This window comes from Coloeus monedula (assembly GCF_965178545.1).
Source record: "Coloeus monedula genome assembly, chromosome: 4".
NCBI classification, from domain to species: Eukaryota; Metazoa; Chordata; class Aves; order Passeriformes; family Corvidae; genus Coloeus; species Coloeus monedula.
In genome coordinates, this window is record NC_138784.1 from 64369600 (window position 1) to 64388223 (window position 18624).

General features: G+C 36.6%; 1 protein-coding gene across 1 annotated transcript in view; it reads left to right on the top strand.

Annotated features, from left to right (window-relative positions):
• CCDC146 (coiled-coil domain containing 146) overlaps positions 1–18624 on the top strand; it is a gene marked incomplete at both ends in the record, with an annotated part of 62096 nt that overhangs the window by 31083 nt on the left and 12389 nt on the right. Inside the window, 9 exons of the mRNA XM_082280373.1 lie at positions 7713–7770; positions 8319–8492; positions 9083–9156; positions 9890–10117; positions 11039–11225; positions 14491–14586; positions 15574–15744; positions 17538–17626; positions 17737–17901. Of these exons, the coding sequence (XP_082136499.1) occupies positions 7713–7770; positions 8319–8492; positions 9083–9156; positions 9890–10117; positions 11039–11225; positions 14491–14586; positions 15574–15744; positions 17538–17626; positions 17737–17901 (1242 nt within the window). The remainder of the gene's footprint in view (positions 1–7712; positions 7771–8318; positions 8493–9082; positions 9157–9889; positions 10118–11038; positions 11226–14490; positions 14587–15573; positions 15745–17537; positions 17627–17736; positions 17902–18624) is intronic.

An 18624-nucleotide genomic window follows, 5' to 3' on the forward strand; every position in this document is an offset into this window, starting at 1 on the left:
GAATTGCCACAAACTTTCCCCAGTAACAGCAACATGTCAGCGATGAATAAATAAATTTACCATGGTGAGAGATTTGTAGATAGTTTTAAATTTAGAACATGGTATGGTGTCCTTTAAAATGCTGTTTAAAGTTTACTACATTGCATGAATAATATTTAGGGAGGCAAAATTAACATGAACAATTCTAGTCTAGGACACCTTCAATACCAGTGTTTAAAGTGTCTCAGAGACCTGTTGGCTTGGATTTTATGGAACAATATCATAAATAGACCCAGTGCTATTTTTAACATCAGTAGCACAGTACATTCAAGTTTTTCTGTTCAGGTATTCAAAGGGGAAGAAATACTTGTATATTCTAATGTCAGAAAAATTATAAATTTGCTGTGAGAGGAGTGAAATCTTAACATTTCTTTGTAAGGACAACAGTCCAGAATTAGCTTGGTATTGTATACATTTCAATTATCTTCATATTTTACAGCAAAATTACAAGCAGAAGTATTGCATTTGTAAAAAAATATGTACCTAGGCAGATGAAATCAGATTTTTATTTTGTGGGGGGCTTTCTATTTTTACCCATCTTCAATCCAGCTGTAGTGTCATTGGTGTGTGTATGATACAAACACGCAATGTCAGCATCTCAGCAGTTAAGATTATTATTCTGCAAGGAAATCAGGAACACTGTACGCATTGCATGGAACAGATTTTTCTGGCAATTCTTTCTTGATTTTTTTCTGTTTTTTTAGAGCCAAGTGTTTGCTCTAAGAGAAAAAGAAACTTGAGAATGAAGCAAATTGGGAGTGGGAAAGAAACATGGAAAGCATCTGGAAAAAATTATTTGCTATGAGATAACTAAGAAACATGAAATTTCCTGAAATAATTATTAAATACAGAATTTATTGCAATTTCCAAGAAGTCCAGAAATGAGGTCTTCAAAAGTATTATGCTTTTTAACTGTTTGCCCTCATATCTTATGAACATTTTTTACTGGTTTTGCATCAATTTTCAAAAAAATTATATGTTTAGGGAATATTTTCCCATTCTGTATTTTCTACCTCTAGTCAAAAGTAGAATTCTATTCTATACAAAGTGCAGGGTAGGTATTATTTCAATTACCCTTGAACATTTACTGGATTAATCTTTATATACGAACGGAATGTCTTGAAGATTAAAAATCCACTTTTTGGGTCAGTCATGCTGTAAAAAATGTTCCTCCACTGTAGTAAGAAACTTATGTCTTATGTATTGCCTGGGATCAAACCCAGCTGTGCAGTCTGACCAGAGGTGCAGGAGGTGCATTATCTAATGGACACCAAAAGTGCAGCCCCAACCACTCGTGATGTGGGGATTTCATGAGCCAAATACAGTCCTCTGTGTTTAGGAATCCTCAGTTGACCCCTGTTCCTTTGAACTTCTCCCATCTCCTCCAGAACAAACTTCTGACATTGCAACATGCTGGGCGATGAGTTCCACAGATTAACTATGTAAGAACTGCCACCTCCTTGCTTTTCTTAACCTGACTCCTACAGTTTCATTTAGTGCCCTGTAGTTCTTGTATTGGATGAGACAATGAACATCTGATCCTGTCCTCATTTTCACTGTTGCAGAATGGTTTGATAGATCTCTTTTGTACAACCCCTTCCCCTTTAATTTGTTGATTTTTCAAACTTGGGAGCTACAGATTATTTAATTGTTCCTTGTTTGGAATCTGTTTCATGCCTGATGGTAGTATTGGGTCTTATGCATGTTGCGGGTGTGAAGTGAGAAGGATGTGCCTTGGTTATGTGAGGATTTGCTTACTGGGAGAGAAATTCCAGAAATATTCAAGAAACTATACTGATTTTGAGTTGGGCTAGTGTAGAATGAACAGGATTAGCACATTATGTCTGAGGAATGGTTGAGTGAATGTAGTGGAGAAATGAGAAATGGACTGTGAAGAAAACCAGATAATGGGTATGAATACATGTTTGTAATGAAGGGATGAGTTTGGTGCCTGTGAAAGACAGTGAAAATTAATGTCCAGAATAGGTGAGTAGCAGGTGATCTAACAGTCACACTGATATAAAATGAAGATCTATATGCTTGTGGTTTTATCCAAAGAATAAAGCAACATTTTCTGAAGTATCTGTGTGCATGGACAATGTCACAGACAGAGGGGAGGGAAGCTGCATGGAAGGATATTAGCAGTTTGCTGTTAGGTCGCTGCTTGGTTTCCTTCATTTCTCAGGATAAAAAGTCATGGTCCAACCTCTCTTGGCCCTTGATCTCTCTGGAACAGAGTTTTCCTTGTTGTCCAACTGTGTTAATACAGTCCCAGCTGTACTTGGCACTTACAAGTGAATTTTGCCTTGGGAGTTATGACTAATGGCTGTTCAGTCTGAAAACAAACATGTTGTTTATTTACCTTTGTATGTATAGCAGGCAGGGATCACAGAGGGGGAAAGGTTTTGAAGGGATTATCTGTGTCTCTTATCTACGGCTTTATCCTTTTTTTAGAATGTCTACTCAGACCTACTGCTCAGCTGTAAGTGAGAAATCTGATCTTCTTTCCCTGGTTCTGCAGATCTCCATTCCCCTGTTTCTGTAAACCTTTCTTTCTCTGAAGCATCCTTCTTATCTCTGATACCTTTGTTTCCTGCTTTAATTCACTTTCTCTGATAGCTAAGAGTACTTAGCACCTTTTTTGCACTCAGATGCAAATCTGACAACAATGACATTTCTCTCTTGTGGAGTCATACAGATATGCCATAACTTTAGCAAACGTGTCAAGGTCCCTTACTATTCCATACTCTTCTATCCCTATTTCATTTCTTATTTGCTTGCCTCTGTAAACAATTTTTACCAGACCTTTTTTAACAGCTGAAGGCGATATTTCACCTTCTGTTTTAATTCTTTATTGTTCCAATGAATAGACAACATTCCCAGAATAAACTTAAATTGCTTTCAGCATTGTAGTATCATCAGGGTTTCAGGAATGTTGTGACTTTTTTCGTAGTTTGAATAGGTACATGAGGTATTCAGAAGCCTCTCTGACACACTTCAGCTGTCAGGGAAGTCACCCTGAGGGTGACTGCGTGGATGGGGTGTGTTCCCACTGTAGATATGTGCCTCCTCATCCAGTTTGTGCCCTGTTCTGCCATATGGATGTACTGGGCTCACTGCTGGTGTGTCTGCCTGAGAGCTCAGCACACAGGGAGAACAAGGGTTGGAAGGATTTTACTGAGCTTATCAAGCTTGGGCCACTATCCCAAAGTCAGAGCTGACTCTGGGAGTATTCTTCCTGTCAATAACTACTTGGCAAGGGTAATAAAGTAAAAGGAAAAACAGTCATCTCCACTCAGTTCTGCTAAAATTGCATTCAGAGCCATGAAATATCTTCATATAATTGATAAGAAGCCCCAGTAAGTAAGAATATAGAGCAAAAAAGCAAATTAGCAGAACAAGAAGGAAAGAATCAGTGATCAGCAAGGATTTGTTCTGGCTTGAGGAGACATTTCATTTTAATGTTCATGTGAGGCTTGGAGTTCTGGTTTAGGAGACAATAGAAAGAAGAGCTGCTTTTCTTTAGTACACAATGATATCAACAGTAGTTTATTGTTGAGAAATAATAAATATTAAATCTAAATCTATCATCTAAACAATTAATTTAAAATAAAGCAATTAATTTGTACTAAACTTATCTATAACAAGAGTTTGTGAGATTAAAGGTCCCTGATGCTTGAAAACAATTTTGTTTGAAAGCCTAGGTCCAATCTCCAGCTCTCACGATGATTTGTGCAGGTAACAAAATGGCTCGTCACTGAAGTACTCTGTGCAACTGCATGGAAGTCAGGACTGCAAAACTGACTTTGTCCTTGTAGGAGCATTGCAAATAAGGAAAACTATTTCAATACTTCAATATTTCAATTATTTCTGTATTAGTCACTCAAAAATTAAAAAGTGAAAATTTAAGCTTTTGTCCATAGCTTCTCTCATAAAGGATTACACGCCATAAGTAAAATAAATAGAGTCACAGCTGAAATTGTTATCAGCTGGTCTTCTGACTGCATTCTCTGGTACCTACAAACTAATTACAGCTCAGAGCCTTACAGGAAGCTCGTGCTGGCAGCTTGTCAGCTGTGATAACTTCTACCTGTAGTCACTAGTTTTTAGTTGTGAGGTGCCGAACACCTTCTATGGTTTTCCAAGCAATCCCAGCTTTGAGACAGAGTAGCTGAAGGAGTTCACTTTCTTTCCTGATGGGACTTTGAATGATAATAGTGTTGTGGTTATTTTGTGAGCTGAGGAAGTGAAGTGGACCTCTGTTGACCGCTGCCACTGCATTTCTTAATCTCTCTGTCTTAATTTTTTTATTTCTGTGTCAGCTTGCAGCTGTTAATGTCTCTCAGGGAAAAATCTGGAATGTATTTTTTATTAATGGCCCAGTTTTCCAACTGCCTTTTTTTAACTCATTACATCTGCATCTACGACAACTTTTCATGTACAATGCTGTTATTAGGCTTCATGAAAACAAGAAGTGCAATGTTAGAAACATCTGCACACATTAATGCTTAAACTTAAGAGGTTTATCTTCTTTCCATTGTGTGTGTTCTTAGAGGTATAATAATGATAATAATAAAATCCACATGATGTTGAAAAATACATCCATCAGGGAAGAACTATAAAATAATGGGAAATTTAAATGCCTAATGCCAGTTGCAGCTGTTTCATTTGCTGTTGTGATTCATGTCTAAGTAAAACAGTCATGGGGTCGTTATCCATATAACACAGATTAAAAGATTCAAATGCTAAATTGAAAGACCAAAATTTCTCTGCTTATCTTACATTATGCTTCTGTGTTCATCTATTAAATCAGAGACTAAACTTAAATTCTTTGAAGAATCTAATTTGATTTCAAAATGTGTTTTAATAATCCTGCCTCCCCTTTAGAGTCCACAGAGAGATGTAGGTTATCTTTGACTGGTAATTTATATCATCCTAAAACAGTCACCTGGGATGTCAGATGACCTGCCCTTTGGGGTCCCAGTTTTTATCCCTGACAGTAAGGAAGCCCAGGGTGTTAGCTTAGGGCTGCCTGTCTGACTTCTGGGTATGCGCAACTGGATCAAACTCATTGCTCAAAAGAGAGAGATTTAACTTCTTTCTTTTTACCTATTTTTTCTTTTCACACTTCCACTGGTTTTTGTGTGGAAGCAGTTGGTCAGCTGGCTATTTAGGTATCTTGGTCCTTGCAGTTCACTGTTGCCTTTGTTTATGTCACGGAAAATGAGGTGTTCAAATCATTTTGCTTTTGCTGGATGGAGAAGTCTTTGTTGTGAAACTGGAATGGTTCCACAGGAATCTGTCCTCATGAGTGAGGAATGTGACAAAATGAAAACAGTGTCAACTTTGCTCTCCTTCCTCATCTTTGGTATTGCTCTTTTGATCATCCAGCGTGAGATGAAAGAGGGCACAGCATGGACTAACCACAAGCCATGTAGTACCTCTTTAATCATTTTGCACAGGACTTATTTAATAATATTTTGTAGCAGTCAAACAGTTACAGGTATTTGTGCAAAGTAGATGTCCATTATCCTTAGTGTGATTATGCCAGTCCCAAGGAATTCAACTTGGAGTACTGCCAAATGGGTTTAGAATATGATTTTGGAATTTTTTTTTTAATCAATTTTATCAATTTTGGTGGATGATTGATTTAAATTCAACTTTTTTCTTTAAAAGATTTTGTTTTGCAAACTCGTTCACTCTGTGAGTGTTCAAAAACTGGCATTCAAATTAGTTTTTAGACTTTACCAGTCCATGTTGAGGCATACTTGTACTCTGCCCATACAAATATCATGCATGCTGTATATCAACAGCATCTACTCTGCATCTATTTTCTCTTTGCTCTTCATCTGAGCCAGAGCTTCTTATTCATGGGATAGATTTTGTTTTGATTTGTTTTGTTTTGTTTATATTGCAACACCACCAACCCAGGTCTCTTTTTTTAAAATTATTTCCTTTCCTTAACTGGAAATATGTTGCCTAAGACTTCCAGGTATAAGCTTCACTCCTTTTGTTGGAGGATTCAAATGTAAGAAGGAGTTTATTGAGAGGGTGGGGGTGATGGAGTAGGGGAGGGAACCTTAAATCAGCACTGCTAAAGGGTTGAGCATAAGGTCCTAGGGATGATCCTCCATGAGGTCGGCTGATGGGAGACTGATCTCTCTTCCCATGACCACACACTTTCTGAAACCTGAACCACCATCACCGTGCAAAATCTTACACTGCTGCTGGAAGGTTTCAGAAGAAAAAAAAGAAATAACAATCAGCTGCCTCTTTTCTGTATCAGCCACATTATGAGGTAACTGTATTAGCTGCTTTGGGTGGGTGGGGCTGCCCAGGAGTCCCTTGCCACTGTTTACAGCTCCAAGTGACACAACTGTTTTATGGAAGTTTGTCCCCTTCTCTTAATGTTTCCCTAATTTAAAGAGTTATTTATTCTACCAGACTGCCTTGGATCTCAACAAAACTTGACCAGCACATACTCCCACTGGAGTTACAAAAACAAATTTAAGCACTGAAGTTAGTTCTTTGCTATACCTGGGACAGAGGATTTGTCTGTTCCACCTATTTCTTAGCTGAAATCTTTACTTCTTTATAGACTGAGACTCTGAAATGTCATTGTAGGTACCAATTACATTGCAGGAACCTGCCTCCTTGTTCCCAGTGAATAGCAGAGTGACTCAGTTCAGCTCAGTTTGGCTGTGATGGCATACAGACTGCTGTAGCCCATTTACCTACTATAGGTGTAGACCTGTCCTGTGCATGCACTGGGGATGTACAGATGTACCTTCAGTAGGGATAATCTTTTGTATTTGGCAGTATTTACCTACCTGCTACCAAGAAGCTCCCTACTGTAAATCCAACAAGCTTGTTGGTATAACTCCCTTTTTTTAATCATTCCTTCATCCTTCTCAGGGCAGTGTTACTAAACATCCACAAGATCTAAGAGCTTTCCTATTTTTTCCTTTCCTCCTTCTTCACTTCTTTAGCATCTGTCCCTATTGTTGCCTGAAATTAAATTGCAATTTAGTTTTGGATATAGGTTAAGATCACTGTGGCTATTCAATTTAGTTTTCTACCATACTCCTTTGACTTAGCCTACAACTGCTGCCACTTTTCAGGATTTTTTTTTCACAGGATCCAGTCCAGATGTGAGGAGCTTCACTTATGGTTGTCTGAAGAGTAAATGTGTATGTGAAAACATTCATAGGAAGAAGGTTTCTCATAGCAACTGCACTTTCTTTGATATGTGATGTTTTTGTGGCTATTTATTACCCAACTCCTCTTTGCTTTTGCCACGTTTCTATGTCAACATTTTGTTTTGAGGTTGGGAGGAACTGTGGGTATAGGGTGCCACTAGTAAAAGGCAAGGTTGAGTGAGGAATGAATGCACCCCTGCAGGTGGTCAGACTAAGAAAAATCAGGTTTAAATGTTTAGATGTGTGCACTGTAGAAAAAAATGTGTGCACCTCCATACATGCACTCAGTCCTTCAGGACCCCTTCAGCTACCAGTCAGCAAACTTCCTTTAAATCTGAGCACCTTTCATGATAATTCACTGTGTGTTTTAGTCTAACACAGGATAGGCTTTCATACTTTCTTACCATTTACTATATTACAGTAATGGTTATTATATTACTAATACATTTAGTTCTGCTTTGATGTTTACTGTAGTTTGCGAGAAGAAAAAAAGCTTCTGGAAAATGAATATGAAAGAATGTTAAAAGAAAAGGTAAGTACAAAACATGAGAAAAGCAATGTTTTATGTTATGTCATCTAACATATAAAAACATCACTGAAAATGTTTTCACAGGATGTATTTTTAGAGTTTATTTAAAATAGAATAGATAGAAAAATAGATTTTAAAAGAAGCAGATTTTATAGGCTATATTATATCATTCTGTTTTGATAACTCTAGGGCAAGCAATAAATAACTGATTCAGAAAAGATCTGGATTTTTTTGTTTACTCAAGAAAATATTTACTATATTCAGCAAATGGACACTCCATGTAAAGATAGCTGCAGGTTTTTGGTTCTAAAATGTGAACATGAAAAATACCTTTGCAGTTATAAATCCTGAGGAATATATGTGGCTTTGTTGGAAATAACATTCTGATAGTATTGATAGAAGAAACACACATCTGGTAAAAAAAATACATTTCATATCTTTTCACTAAAAATGTTATCATCACTCAATGTTAGTGAGTCTGTGTTGTCAGAAGCCTGCAAAATGTAAAAGGGAAAATACAATTAATCTGGACTTTTACTTGATTTTTAAAGAAAGACGATAGAATTAAACAGTTGAAAGAAAATTGTGATGAGCTCAGCAAAGAAGTAGTCCAGAGGAAAGCAGAAATTGATTCGATAAAAGAAGCTGTTTCATCCAAGGAAAAGCTGATATTAACAGATGAGGAAGAAATGGAAAAGCTTCAGGAGACGCAGACTTATTTAAAAGTAACACAAAATTAATTGTGCCTATATATCTGTGAGTGCATGTGTGTGTATAGGGGTACATGTTTTGTCCAAAAGAGCAGTGAATCTTCTTGATGTTGTTTGTCATTCCAAATTCATTCTGTCATTACATTAAATATCAGACCATTTTTCAATAGGCATGAAACATGCTGCTGTGCCATATCCTTATTACTCCTTTAGGAAATAATAATAGTCATGGTTTTGATTAAAAAGTGGTTTCTATAAAGACATCTTAGCTATGTTGTGTTATTGTAGGCTGCTCAGATTACAGTTTGTACAGATTTATGCTGGGAATTAAAAACATACTTGGGTCTACTTCTTTCCATGATATAAATAGCATTGTAAGATGTATTAATAATATTCAAGCATAATTTCTATCTTGAAGACATACTAAAACTGTAAATATCGATGTTTACTTTCAAAAGTAGCAGCTACACTTCTCTGGGACAAACTCAAGTAATTCAAAAACATATTTCCTACCGATTTTCACAGCAGTTCTAAGTGAATATTACTGCTATGATAACTCATCAGATTTTGAGGCTATTAATCAAACCTTTCTGTTTTATCACTAGGCTGAGCTAGTTAGGATCCTTGGTGTTCCAAAGCAACTTGCAAAAGAAACTGAGAAGTTGAACCAGAAAAAAATGTATGTTTTTAATAAATAATTCTATATACATTAATATATATATATGTATGACTTCTTCTCATCCCTTGGTTATAAAAAAGATTGAGGATAGTTGTTGATTAAAGTTAGGATCAACATTTAAACTAACACTTCCACAGCTGCCAGTGTGGCCTGAGCTACAAGCCCTTTCTCCCTTGGTCCTTCTGTACCTGCTGTTGAGTCACAGGTGCTTTGCTGTAAGGTCCTGACATGAATTGCAGTCTCTAACACTTCATCAGGGGAAATGTAAGCCAGCAGACAGCCTTTTCTTTCTCTCTCTTGTGAAGCTGGGGTTCTTCTCCTCTGAAGCATGGCATGTGCTGTTTTTTGTAAGTGTAAAATCAAATTAGTGCTGTGCAGTTTCAGCCGCATCACTCACAGATCCCAGCAATCCAGTTGCCATCCAGATGAATGATGGGGTTTGTACCATTTGTGCACAGGGTTACACTGAAGTTTTTGTATCTCCTGCTTCCAATCCCTATTTGTAATACAGAAACTGTTCAACTGCATTAAATTTCTCAGGTTTAAAACTTGTGTGATGGTTTTCTTCTACATTTTCCTCACTACTCTGCTTAATGCAACTCTGCCATCATAAATCTAAGAAGTTTGCCCTATTGTGTTACAGAGAAGCAATTTCTAAAACCTACATTGTGCAGGTGGCTATTATGCATGTGGAAAAGTTAACCTTTACTGCTTTGTTAAAATATATCCACAGCGATGCAGAGAAGAAGAATGAAGCCCTAAATGACCAAATAGAAGAATTGAATAGAACCCTGAAATCCACTGAAAGAAGGATTGAAGAGATTTTGCAAGAAAGAGAAGATGTAATGAAGGAATTGGATGAGAGACAAACTTTGATAGCAAACAATGAACGAGAATGCATTACTTTGACAAAATTACTAGAAATGAGCACAGAGAAGGAATTAGCTGTCCTATCAGACAGGTTAGAGTAAGAGACATGAGTCACATGGAAAGAGTGAATGATTCTCTGTTCTCAAAAGACCATTTCTTTTTTCTGTTTTATTGCTTCTATTTTCAAGCTTTATGCTGCAACCAGTGAAAATCAGAAATGATCAGGCTTGGTACTGACTTCAGAAATGTTTACATAAAAATTTGGAATCTGGAATCTAGGATCTGGCTTGAAGAAGAGCATGAAAAAGCATAAGCATTTGATTAAATGCTGTGAGATTTTGCTCTTAAAGTGAAATATTTTAGAGGGTTTCTCTCTTTAGTGCACATAGTTTATTTCCTGCGTAACCCACTGAAAGCAAATTGAAGAAGAAAAAATATGTCAGTATTTTCATTTTCAAGTGAGGATCATAGATGTCTGTGCTCACGTACTCCTGAATTTCAGTGGGGATTGGTTAATCATCTCTTTAACAGTCCCTTCAATTATGATTTTATATTTACTTGGTAAAGTAAAATAAACTGTTAGTTTGAAGGCAAGCATCAAATAATTCCTCCTTTGCAGAGGGGGATGTATAGTTGTAATTCTGGCCATATGCTCAGCAACAATGTTTTTGCCTTTCAAGCTTTGTATTAAAGGCCCATGGCATCTTATTTGGAAATGTTCCATCAGACTAAAATATATGTTTTCTTCTTCCTACATGTATTAGTTTCCCTGGAATTTTTAACACATTTAGAACAGACTGTGAGACCTCACCGACATAATTAGGGTCTTATAATTGATTATAGTTATAAAAATGCAACTTTTTAGTGTGATTTTTGTCAGTAGTTTACGAGTTTGTCTCGCTGCTGAGCCATAGTGATGAGGTATGCAAAACCCATTAAAATAGTAGTGCCTGTTTACATATATGTCTTGATTAGGTTACCTGTTTCTAAAATTCTGTATCCATCTATATAGACAAATTCTGGAAAATAATTTAAATAAATGTATCTTGGAGAACAAAAAGCAACAAGATATTCTCAGTCACCACCAAACACAGAAAGATAGAGAATTGAAACATTTAAAAAAGTTGGAGTTACAACTGAAAGGGATTTGTGATTCCTTGGAACGAGATAAGGCAAAGCATAAAAGACTCAAATCAGAGGTCTGTATGAATGCATTGATCATAAAGATTGTAAATGTTCTTGTAAGAAATACTTCTATGAAATCTCTTGACAGTCCTAATAGGGGAAAGGGGGGAAGACTGCTGTTTCACCTTCCTCATTTTCCTCTTGCTTTAGTATTTTACCCATTCCTCTTTCCATAATGCTTTACTCTTTTCTGTTTTACTTAGTCTTTTGACTATAGTAGTTTAAAGGGAAGTATCATTCTGCTTGTGTATTCAAAGCATCTTCTTTCTTTTCTGCTTCCAATTCTTTCTTAAAAATTTACTTTGTCTATAAATGTTTTATATTTTCTTCCTCTCACCACTAGTTCTTCCATTCTCTCTTTCTTATATATATTTTCTCCTGTACTTGCTCCATGTTTAGTCTAGATTCTGAGTCATATAAAATTAATCTTGTTTAGTCAGGTGAATATTTTTTCACAGAACTTGTTGTTTCCTACCTTGACACTGTCCTTGAAATTTTTCTTGGTCCTTCTGAGCAATTCAGGGCAGAAAAGAGTCTTACATAATTTCAAAGTTTTAAAAAATAACTATATGTACCAAAACCATATATACTTAGCTTTGCTATTTAAACAACTCCAAATATTACTTGGTAATATTTAATATTATTAAACAATTTTTTTCGTCTCCCTTGAAATTCCTTCTCAATTCATGTGTGTATTACCTAGTAATATAAGCTCACCTGGGAAGTGGGAGGAAAGCTCTCTCACTACACAACAGAGATTTGGATTGAATTTCCTGAAATAATGATTAAAGGGCTGACTCATATTCCAGACTTTGATCTTAAAGCTTAAAGAGTTTCTGTTTAGTATCAGCTAAGAGAATCTGGGAGATGGTATTTTTTCTTGTGCTCCCACTGAGGAGATGTTTCTGGATGAAGAACCACAATTGTTCAAAAACATGTAAAGCTAAAATCAAATGCCATAACTCACCAACGGCTGTGGTTAGAGTCCACAGTCTGGGGTGAGATCCAAACCCTTCTCAGCCCAATTCCTTCACCCTGTGGAAGGACAAGACCTTGTAAGTGTCTTACAAATAGTATCATCATGAGGAGTAGGGGAAAGGGAATGCCACGGGATACAGAAGTGGCATTCTAATCAGGATTTTACTCCAGCAGCTGCAGGATACTGCTCTAATGCAAACAGGCCACAGCAACAGAGTTGTTTTAGCCCATCCTCCCATGCTCAGTGTTTTCTCTGATTCCTTTCCGGGCTCTGTTAGAAGAGCAGATGTGAAATCACTGCTCCTATGCAGCGTGGTGAATTCAAGTGCAGCACTGCAGTAAGGCAGAGTCAAGTGGCAAACTTGATTCTGCTTGGCTTTTGCTATATTGGGACAATTTTAATTTGTAAGACTTGGGAGCATACCTAGCAAAAGTTAAAAAACAGTATTTTAAGTAGATAAAATTTCTTTAACTACTTAAACCCCCAGATTTACATTTATTCATTGTGATTCAAAGTGGAAAAATCACAAGAATTAATTGTTTGTATAAATATGTGATTGCAGAAGCAGCAGTACATCAGTGTGGTTCCCCAAATTTCTTCTTTTGAATCATATGCTAAGTGCAGAATGACTGACTTGTAGAATAAGGAAATTACAGGAACACTTCCTTCAAATGTGTTTTTCCTGTTAGTAAGTTGTGAAAGGTCAGCTATTGCTAAATGCCGACGTTGTGTGTGAAAGAGAACTGCTGCTCCTCTCCATGTGGGCCTTCTCCTTGGGCAGGCCAACACAGAGACAGCCAAAAGTGCCTAAGTTGAGCCCTGTCTTACATGAACAAAAGTCCTTAATGGATTAAAATGTTTATATGAGCTTTTTGCTTTTACACCGGAAAAGTGGTAACTAATATATGCTCCACATAAAAGCTATTTTTGCTCCCACCACAAGAGCAAAAGTCACTTTCTTAGGAAAAGCTTTACTGATCTTTTAGTAAACCTAAGTCAAATCAAATCTCAGAGCTGGGAGCTGCAACCAAAGTAACTCCACACTTTGACATTTACTGTGTCTCTTGTTCCCCTTTCCCTTAATGCAAATGAACAGCATTTAATTTTACAATATTATCACAGAAGTGAAAATCACAACTGCAAAACATTAATTTCTCAGTATTGATTTATAGTGTTTTGAACTCTAACATCTGATTGAGATCTGAGCAAGATATCACAGGGTTGGGTGTATTATCTTTGAATATCTTCCAGGTGTTGGTAAATGTAATTTTTCCCCACCCATATGAATTACAGATTAGAATTAGAATCATTTGGATTGGAAGGGACTTTTAAAGGTCATTTTATCCAAACCCCTGCTATAGGCAGGGACACCTTAATCTAGATCAGGTTAGTCACACCTCTGTCCAACCTGGCCTTAAATGTTTGCAGCGATGGGGCATCAACCACCTCTCTGGGCAACTTGTGCCAGTGTTTCACTACCCTTGTTGAACAAAATTCTTCCTTATATCTAATCGTCCCTCTTTTTTTAAAAAATTAATTCCCCTTGTCCTATCACAGCAGATCCTGCTAAAATGTTTGTCCCCATCAATTACAGAGAGGCAACATACGCCTGCATAATTAGCCTAATGCATTTATTTCTTATTTGCTTATAGCCATAAAGAATTTTTAAGTGAAGGTAGTCACAGTGAGACCAAAACAACTTTTTGTCTTAGAAATTATGTCATGTAAGTAGTTGTAGTGAGATTGATCAGATATGTTTTAATATGTATTTCTTCACATAATTAAGGTTAAAATCTGATTGAATAAATGAATTTTCCCATAATGAAAAATAATATATAAATGTTTGTGTTGTTAGATTTGGCTTTCTAGAGCCTAATGAAAATCCTACTGTAGTGGCAAAAAGAAAAAAATGTGATATCCATTCTACGTAGATGCAAACTATTTTTTTTCCTTTAGTAAGATCAAAATTTCACTCTGAAAATCCTCTGTGAATTTAGAAGGTGACAGTTTCATATACTCTCTTTGTGATTATTGGTTTTTTAATGACGGTTTAGTTGCTGAAAACCATAACCCTTCTAAATTTATGAAGTTTAGTGTTCCTAGTTCTTGAAAGAAAAATTTTAGAAACTCCAATGAAGTGGCAGAGGAACTCTACTCAATGAAGCATTCTTGTGCTAGCTATTACAATAGGAAAGGAAATTAATTTCTTAATTTGAGTAGCTACTTCTAATAGAGCATCTGCAGTTTACATTTTCCTCATTTTTTGTTTGCATCACTCTGTGCTTGGTTTATTTTTGTAGGCAGAAATTAACTCAAAAAAAAATGCACTATTATTAGAAAGACGACAAGAACTGCAGAAGGAAATTGAAACGATCAAGAGAGGTTTAGCTGAACAGGTGCTGAGTCCTGCTTTCTCATATTTTTTCATTTTAACAGTTGGTTTTCTATCATGAGAATAAAGGAAAAAAGGAAAGGGAGTTTCTAGCTGCAGCTTTCTGGTGAGAAAATGCGGTAGTATTTGCTCAATTTTAAAGAACATTCGTCTTTCATTTTAAAAAACATTTTTTGGTGTTACTGGCCATATACTAGAAGGTAGAAAGCAAATCTACTTTCTAGTTTAAGTCTTTATGAATGTTGTTAATGACACTGCAGCTAGAAATATGTTGTTATATATTTCCTTTGGATATGGAACCGTGTCTTGTTGCAACAACAAAAATTCAGCATTTGTACATTATGATTTTTCATCTTCACAGTTCTGTCATTTGTGGATGTCTGTCTGTACTCAGGACAGCCATATGGACTGTGGAAATGCAGATATCTGCATTACAAGAGCATTAGTACTTGCCACTACATAAATGACTTTATAAGAAGCAATCTATCTCAGGCATACATTCTTAAGATCAAGCCTCCTTGTCTTCTTACCCTTATATCCATTTTCTTTATGTGTTTTGTTTGAATTCATTAACATTATCAGGTGGGAATCAGCTTCTATTTGGATACATATGCATTCCAGTACCTACATGTCACTCTTTGGGATACGTAAGTTGTGTGCCATAGTCAGTGGGGCCTAGGAAGCTTCCATTCACCTCCTCCTGAAGATCTGACACGGAACTTACTTAAAGATTATATAGCTATAAAGATCCATTGCGTCAATGGACCACAGCTGAAAGATGTTAGACTGAAGAACAGAAATGCTCCTAGGTGATAATGTATTTTGAAATGTTATTATAGGGATTGTGCATGGTGTTTTAAAGCAATAATTTATTATGTTTTTAAAGCTATGTAGTCTGTTTACATTGCAGATAAACCCAAAGTATTTCCAGCTTTGGGTTTGCCAACACTGATGCATTGTTGCATTAGGATTTAAATTTCATGTTCTTTAGGAAATGATATCAGATATGGATGCCCGTGTGTTGGAAGAATGCATTGCTGAAGAATGCTTGCTTTTTAAAGAGCAGGAAAAATGCAGAAATGAGTTATCCACACTTACACATCTGACGTGGCTCAGAGCTGATGAGAAGCAACTGAAATGCAGGAATGTTCAGAAAGCCAAGGTAAAAAATTGCATATTTGGAAGGCTGTTCAAAAGTATAAGCTGGTATAGGGAGAAATTAAACTACCAGTGAGGGGAGCCCTGTGGTCTCATTTCCCACCCTAGCTTTGAAGTTCCATCACAACACTGGAAGCTCACAATACTGGGGTGTTTTATCGGCAATCTGTGGTGCAGTGCAGTATGTTAAAATATCACTCCATAATTGAAACAAGGTATTGAAAGGACATTTAGAGAGTGTCCAAAGGAGGGCAACAAAGATGGTAAAGGGCCTTGAGGGGAAGCTGGGTGAGGAGCAGCTGAGGGCACTTGGTCTGTTCAGCCTGGAGGAGAGTGAGGACAGACCTCATTGCAGTTACAACTTCCTTGTGAGGAGCAGCAGAGGGGCAGACACTGATCTCTTCTCTGTGGTGACCAGTGACAGGACCCAAGGGAATGGCCTGAAGCTGTGTTGGGAGAGGTTTAGGTTGGATATTAGAAAAAGGTTCTTCCCCCAGAGGGTGGTTGGGCACTGGAACAGCTCCCCAGGGCAGCGGTCCCAGCACCAGCCTGGCAGAGTTCAAGAAGCGTTTGGACAATGCTCTTGGGCACATGGCATGACTCTTGGGGATGGTGCTGTGCAGGGCTGGGAGTTGGACTTGGTGGTCCTTGTGGGTCCCTTCCAAATCAGCACATTCTGTGATTCTGAGATTCTGTGATTTTCTTTCAAGCTTGTAGAATAAAATGAACAATTTGAAAGAAAGAGGCAGAAAAGCAGATAACCTCACCTGAGATTCTCAGAAGTAAAACTGTGTGGTTTATTTTACAAATATATGAACATTAGAAGATAAACTGAACTACTACTCATTCCCAGGAGAGGCAGAAATTTCTATTTTCCTGTTACATTTCAAGGCATAAATAATTATATTGATTTAGAGAAAGAGGGAAAGAAAACTTTTCCTATGACTAGTCACTGTATTTGCTACCTGCATTTTGCTGGCATGACATGTGCTGTGGTGTCACATAGAATTTACTAAATACCAAATTTCTATATGGGAACAAGGTATTTATTTTTCCAAAATGTATGTCTGTATTCAGATAAATTAGATAAGCGACTCTTCTACCATCTTGGGAAACTCTGACTGTCTATAAAAATAAACGTCAGGCTTTGTACCTTCAATAAAAATCAGTCCATAAACAAATAAAACAACTAAAATAATACAAATTCAGGAACACACAGACAAGCCCAAAGTTGCAACCCATCATCCGCCAGCTTTCCCTAATACCAATCTCCTCCTCCTGATACCACTGGGAGGGAAGAAAAGGCCTGTCCATCTAAGATTGATGGCCTATGCTATGAGGACTGAACACAACTGGAATCAAAAGTCCAGAGACTTAACAGAACCCAATTCTGCTCAAACATCAGTGATTGCTTAAAAGTCAGAATTGAGTAAAAAAGAAATTTTATTTGTAAAGGTGCAGTTTCAATGGTTCATATGCCAAATAATTATATTGTGATGGAATTGACAGGCTGATCAGTAGAAACAGTGGAACTCCAGATACAGGGAACTAAGCATTTAAGATGCAGCATTAGATTATCTACATTGCTAATAGTAATTGTAAGCTTAATATAAATGGAAAAACTGTGCTTTTTAATGTTGTTTTTTATGTAATAAAAACATTTCATTTTAATAAGAAAAAGTTCTTATGAAGTCCCCTCACGGTCTTTTTCTTATCTAAGAGTTGTCCTGAGTAATTTCTTCAAAGACATTTCTTTACTATATCTAAAGTGCTCACTAAATATTATTTAAATTTCAGATTCAACTCCAAAGTGTTGTTAAGGAACTAAAAAGAAAGGATCGTGAACTAATCACCTGTAAAAAGATGAAAAAAGAAAACCAAAAAGAGTAAGAAAATAATACATGATCTAAAAAAAGTCTTCTAAAGCAACTTTTATCCAGGTAATGTACGCATAAAATGCTAACAATTATTTCTTTCACACATCTCATTTCTTCAGACTCCAAGGATTTGCTACAATGTATGACCTTATGCAAACTGAAAAGGAAAACTGTATACAATTGATGCGTACTGCTCAGTGGAAAGCAAGGGAAGCTGAAAACCGGGTAAAATTGCTAGAAAATAGAATAGAAAATTTAAGGAATGCTGTTGCAAACAAGGAAAGGTGAGTTTACAGTACACTGTAGTTCACAATTATAGAAATGTAAGATTGGAAAAAATCTTAGGAGAGAATCTATTCCATCTTCGATTATGTCCATATCATCCTTGATAGTTATTATCCTGATTTTTAAAATCTGATTAAAACAAAGGCACTTAGAAACATCCCTCCATAACCTGTTCCAATTTCTTATCCCACTAACACTCCACAACTAGCTTGGACATCACTACTTGGCAGAAAGTAATTTTCAAGTTTGTCTGGCTACTCTCTCACTTTCCCATCCTTTATATCACAGTTCTTGCACCTCTCAGGTTTACCATTATCATGCTGTTTCAACACCATTGCACTCATATTTGCTGTCCTTAGAGAAGAAGAGGTCTGACATATTTGATTCCCCAATGAAGTGTGCATGGGACTATTAAAGGAGTCACCAGCTAAGAATGTGGCTGTCTAATCATGAAATTAGAACAAATTAGAACAGATTTTGGTTCAAACTCACATTGAAGTTTATTAGATAACATTTATTTCAGATAAAATGTGGTTTCAATTTCCAAGCAATCATAGACAAAATGAAAGGTTACATTCACAACAAGGATAATGAGGCAGAATACCTGGTGCGTGTGGCTCTCTTTTTCTACACCATTATTTAGTGGGGATATCTTTTTGCCATATTTTTGTCATCTTAGTGATGAAATTCTGCAATATAGACAGAATTACAATGTCTTGGAA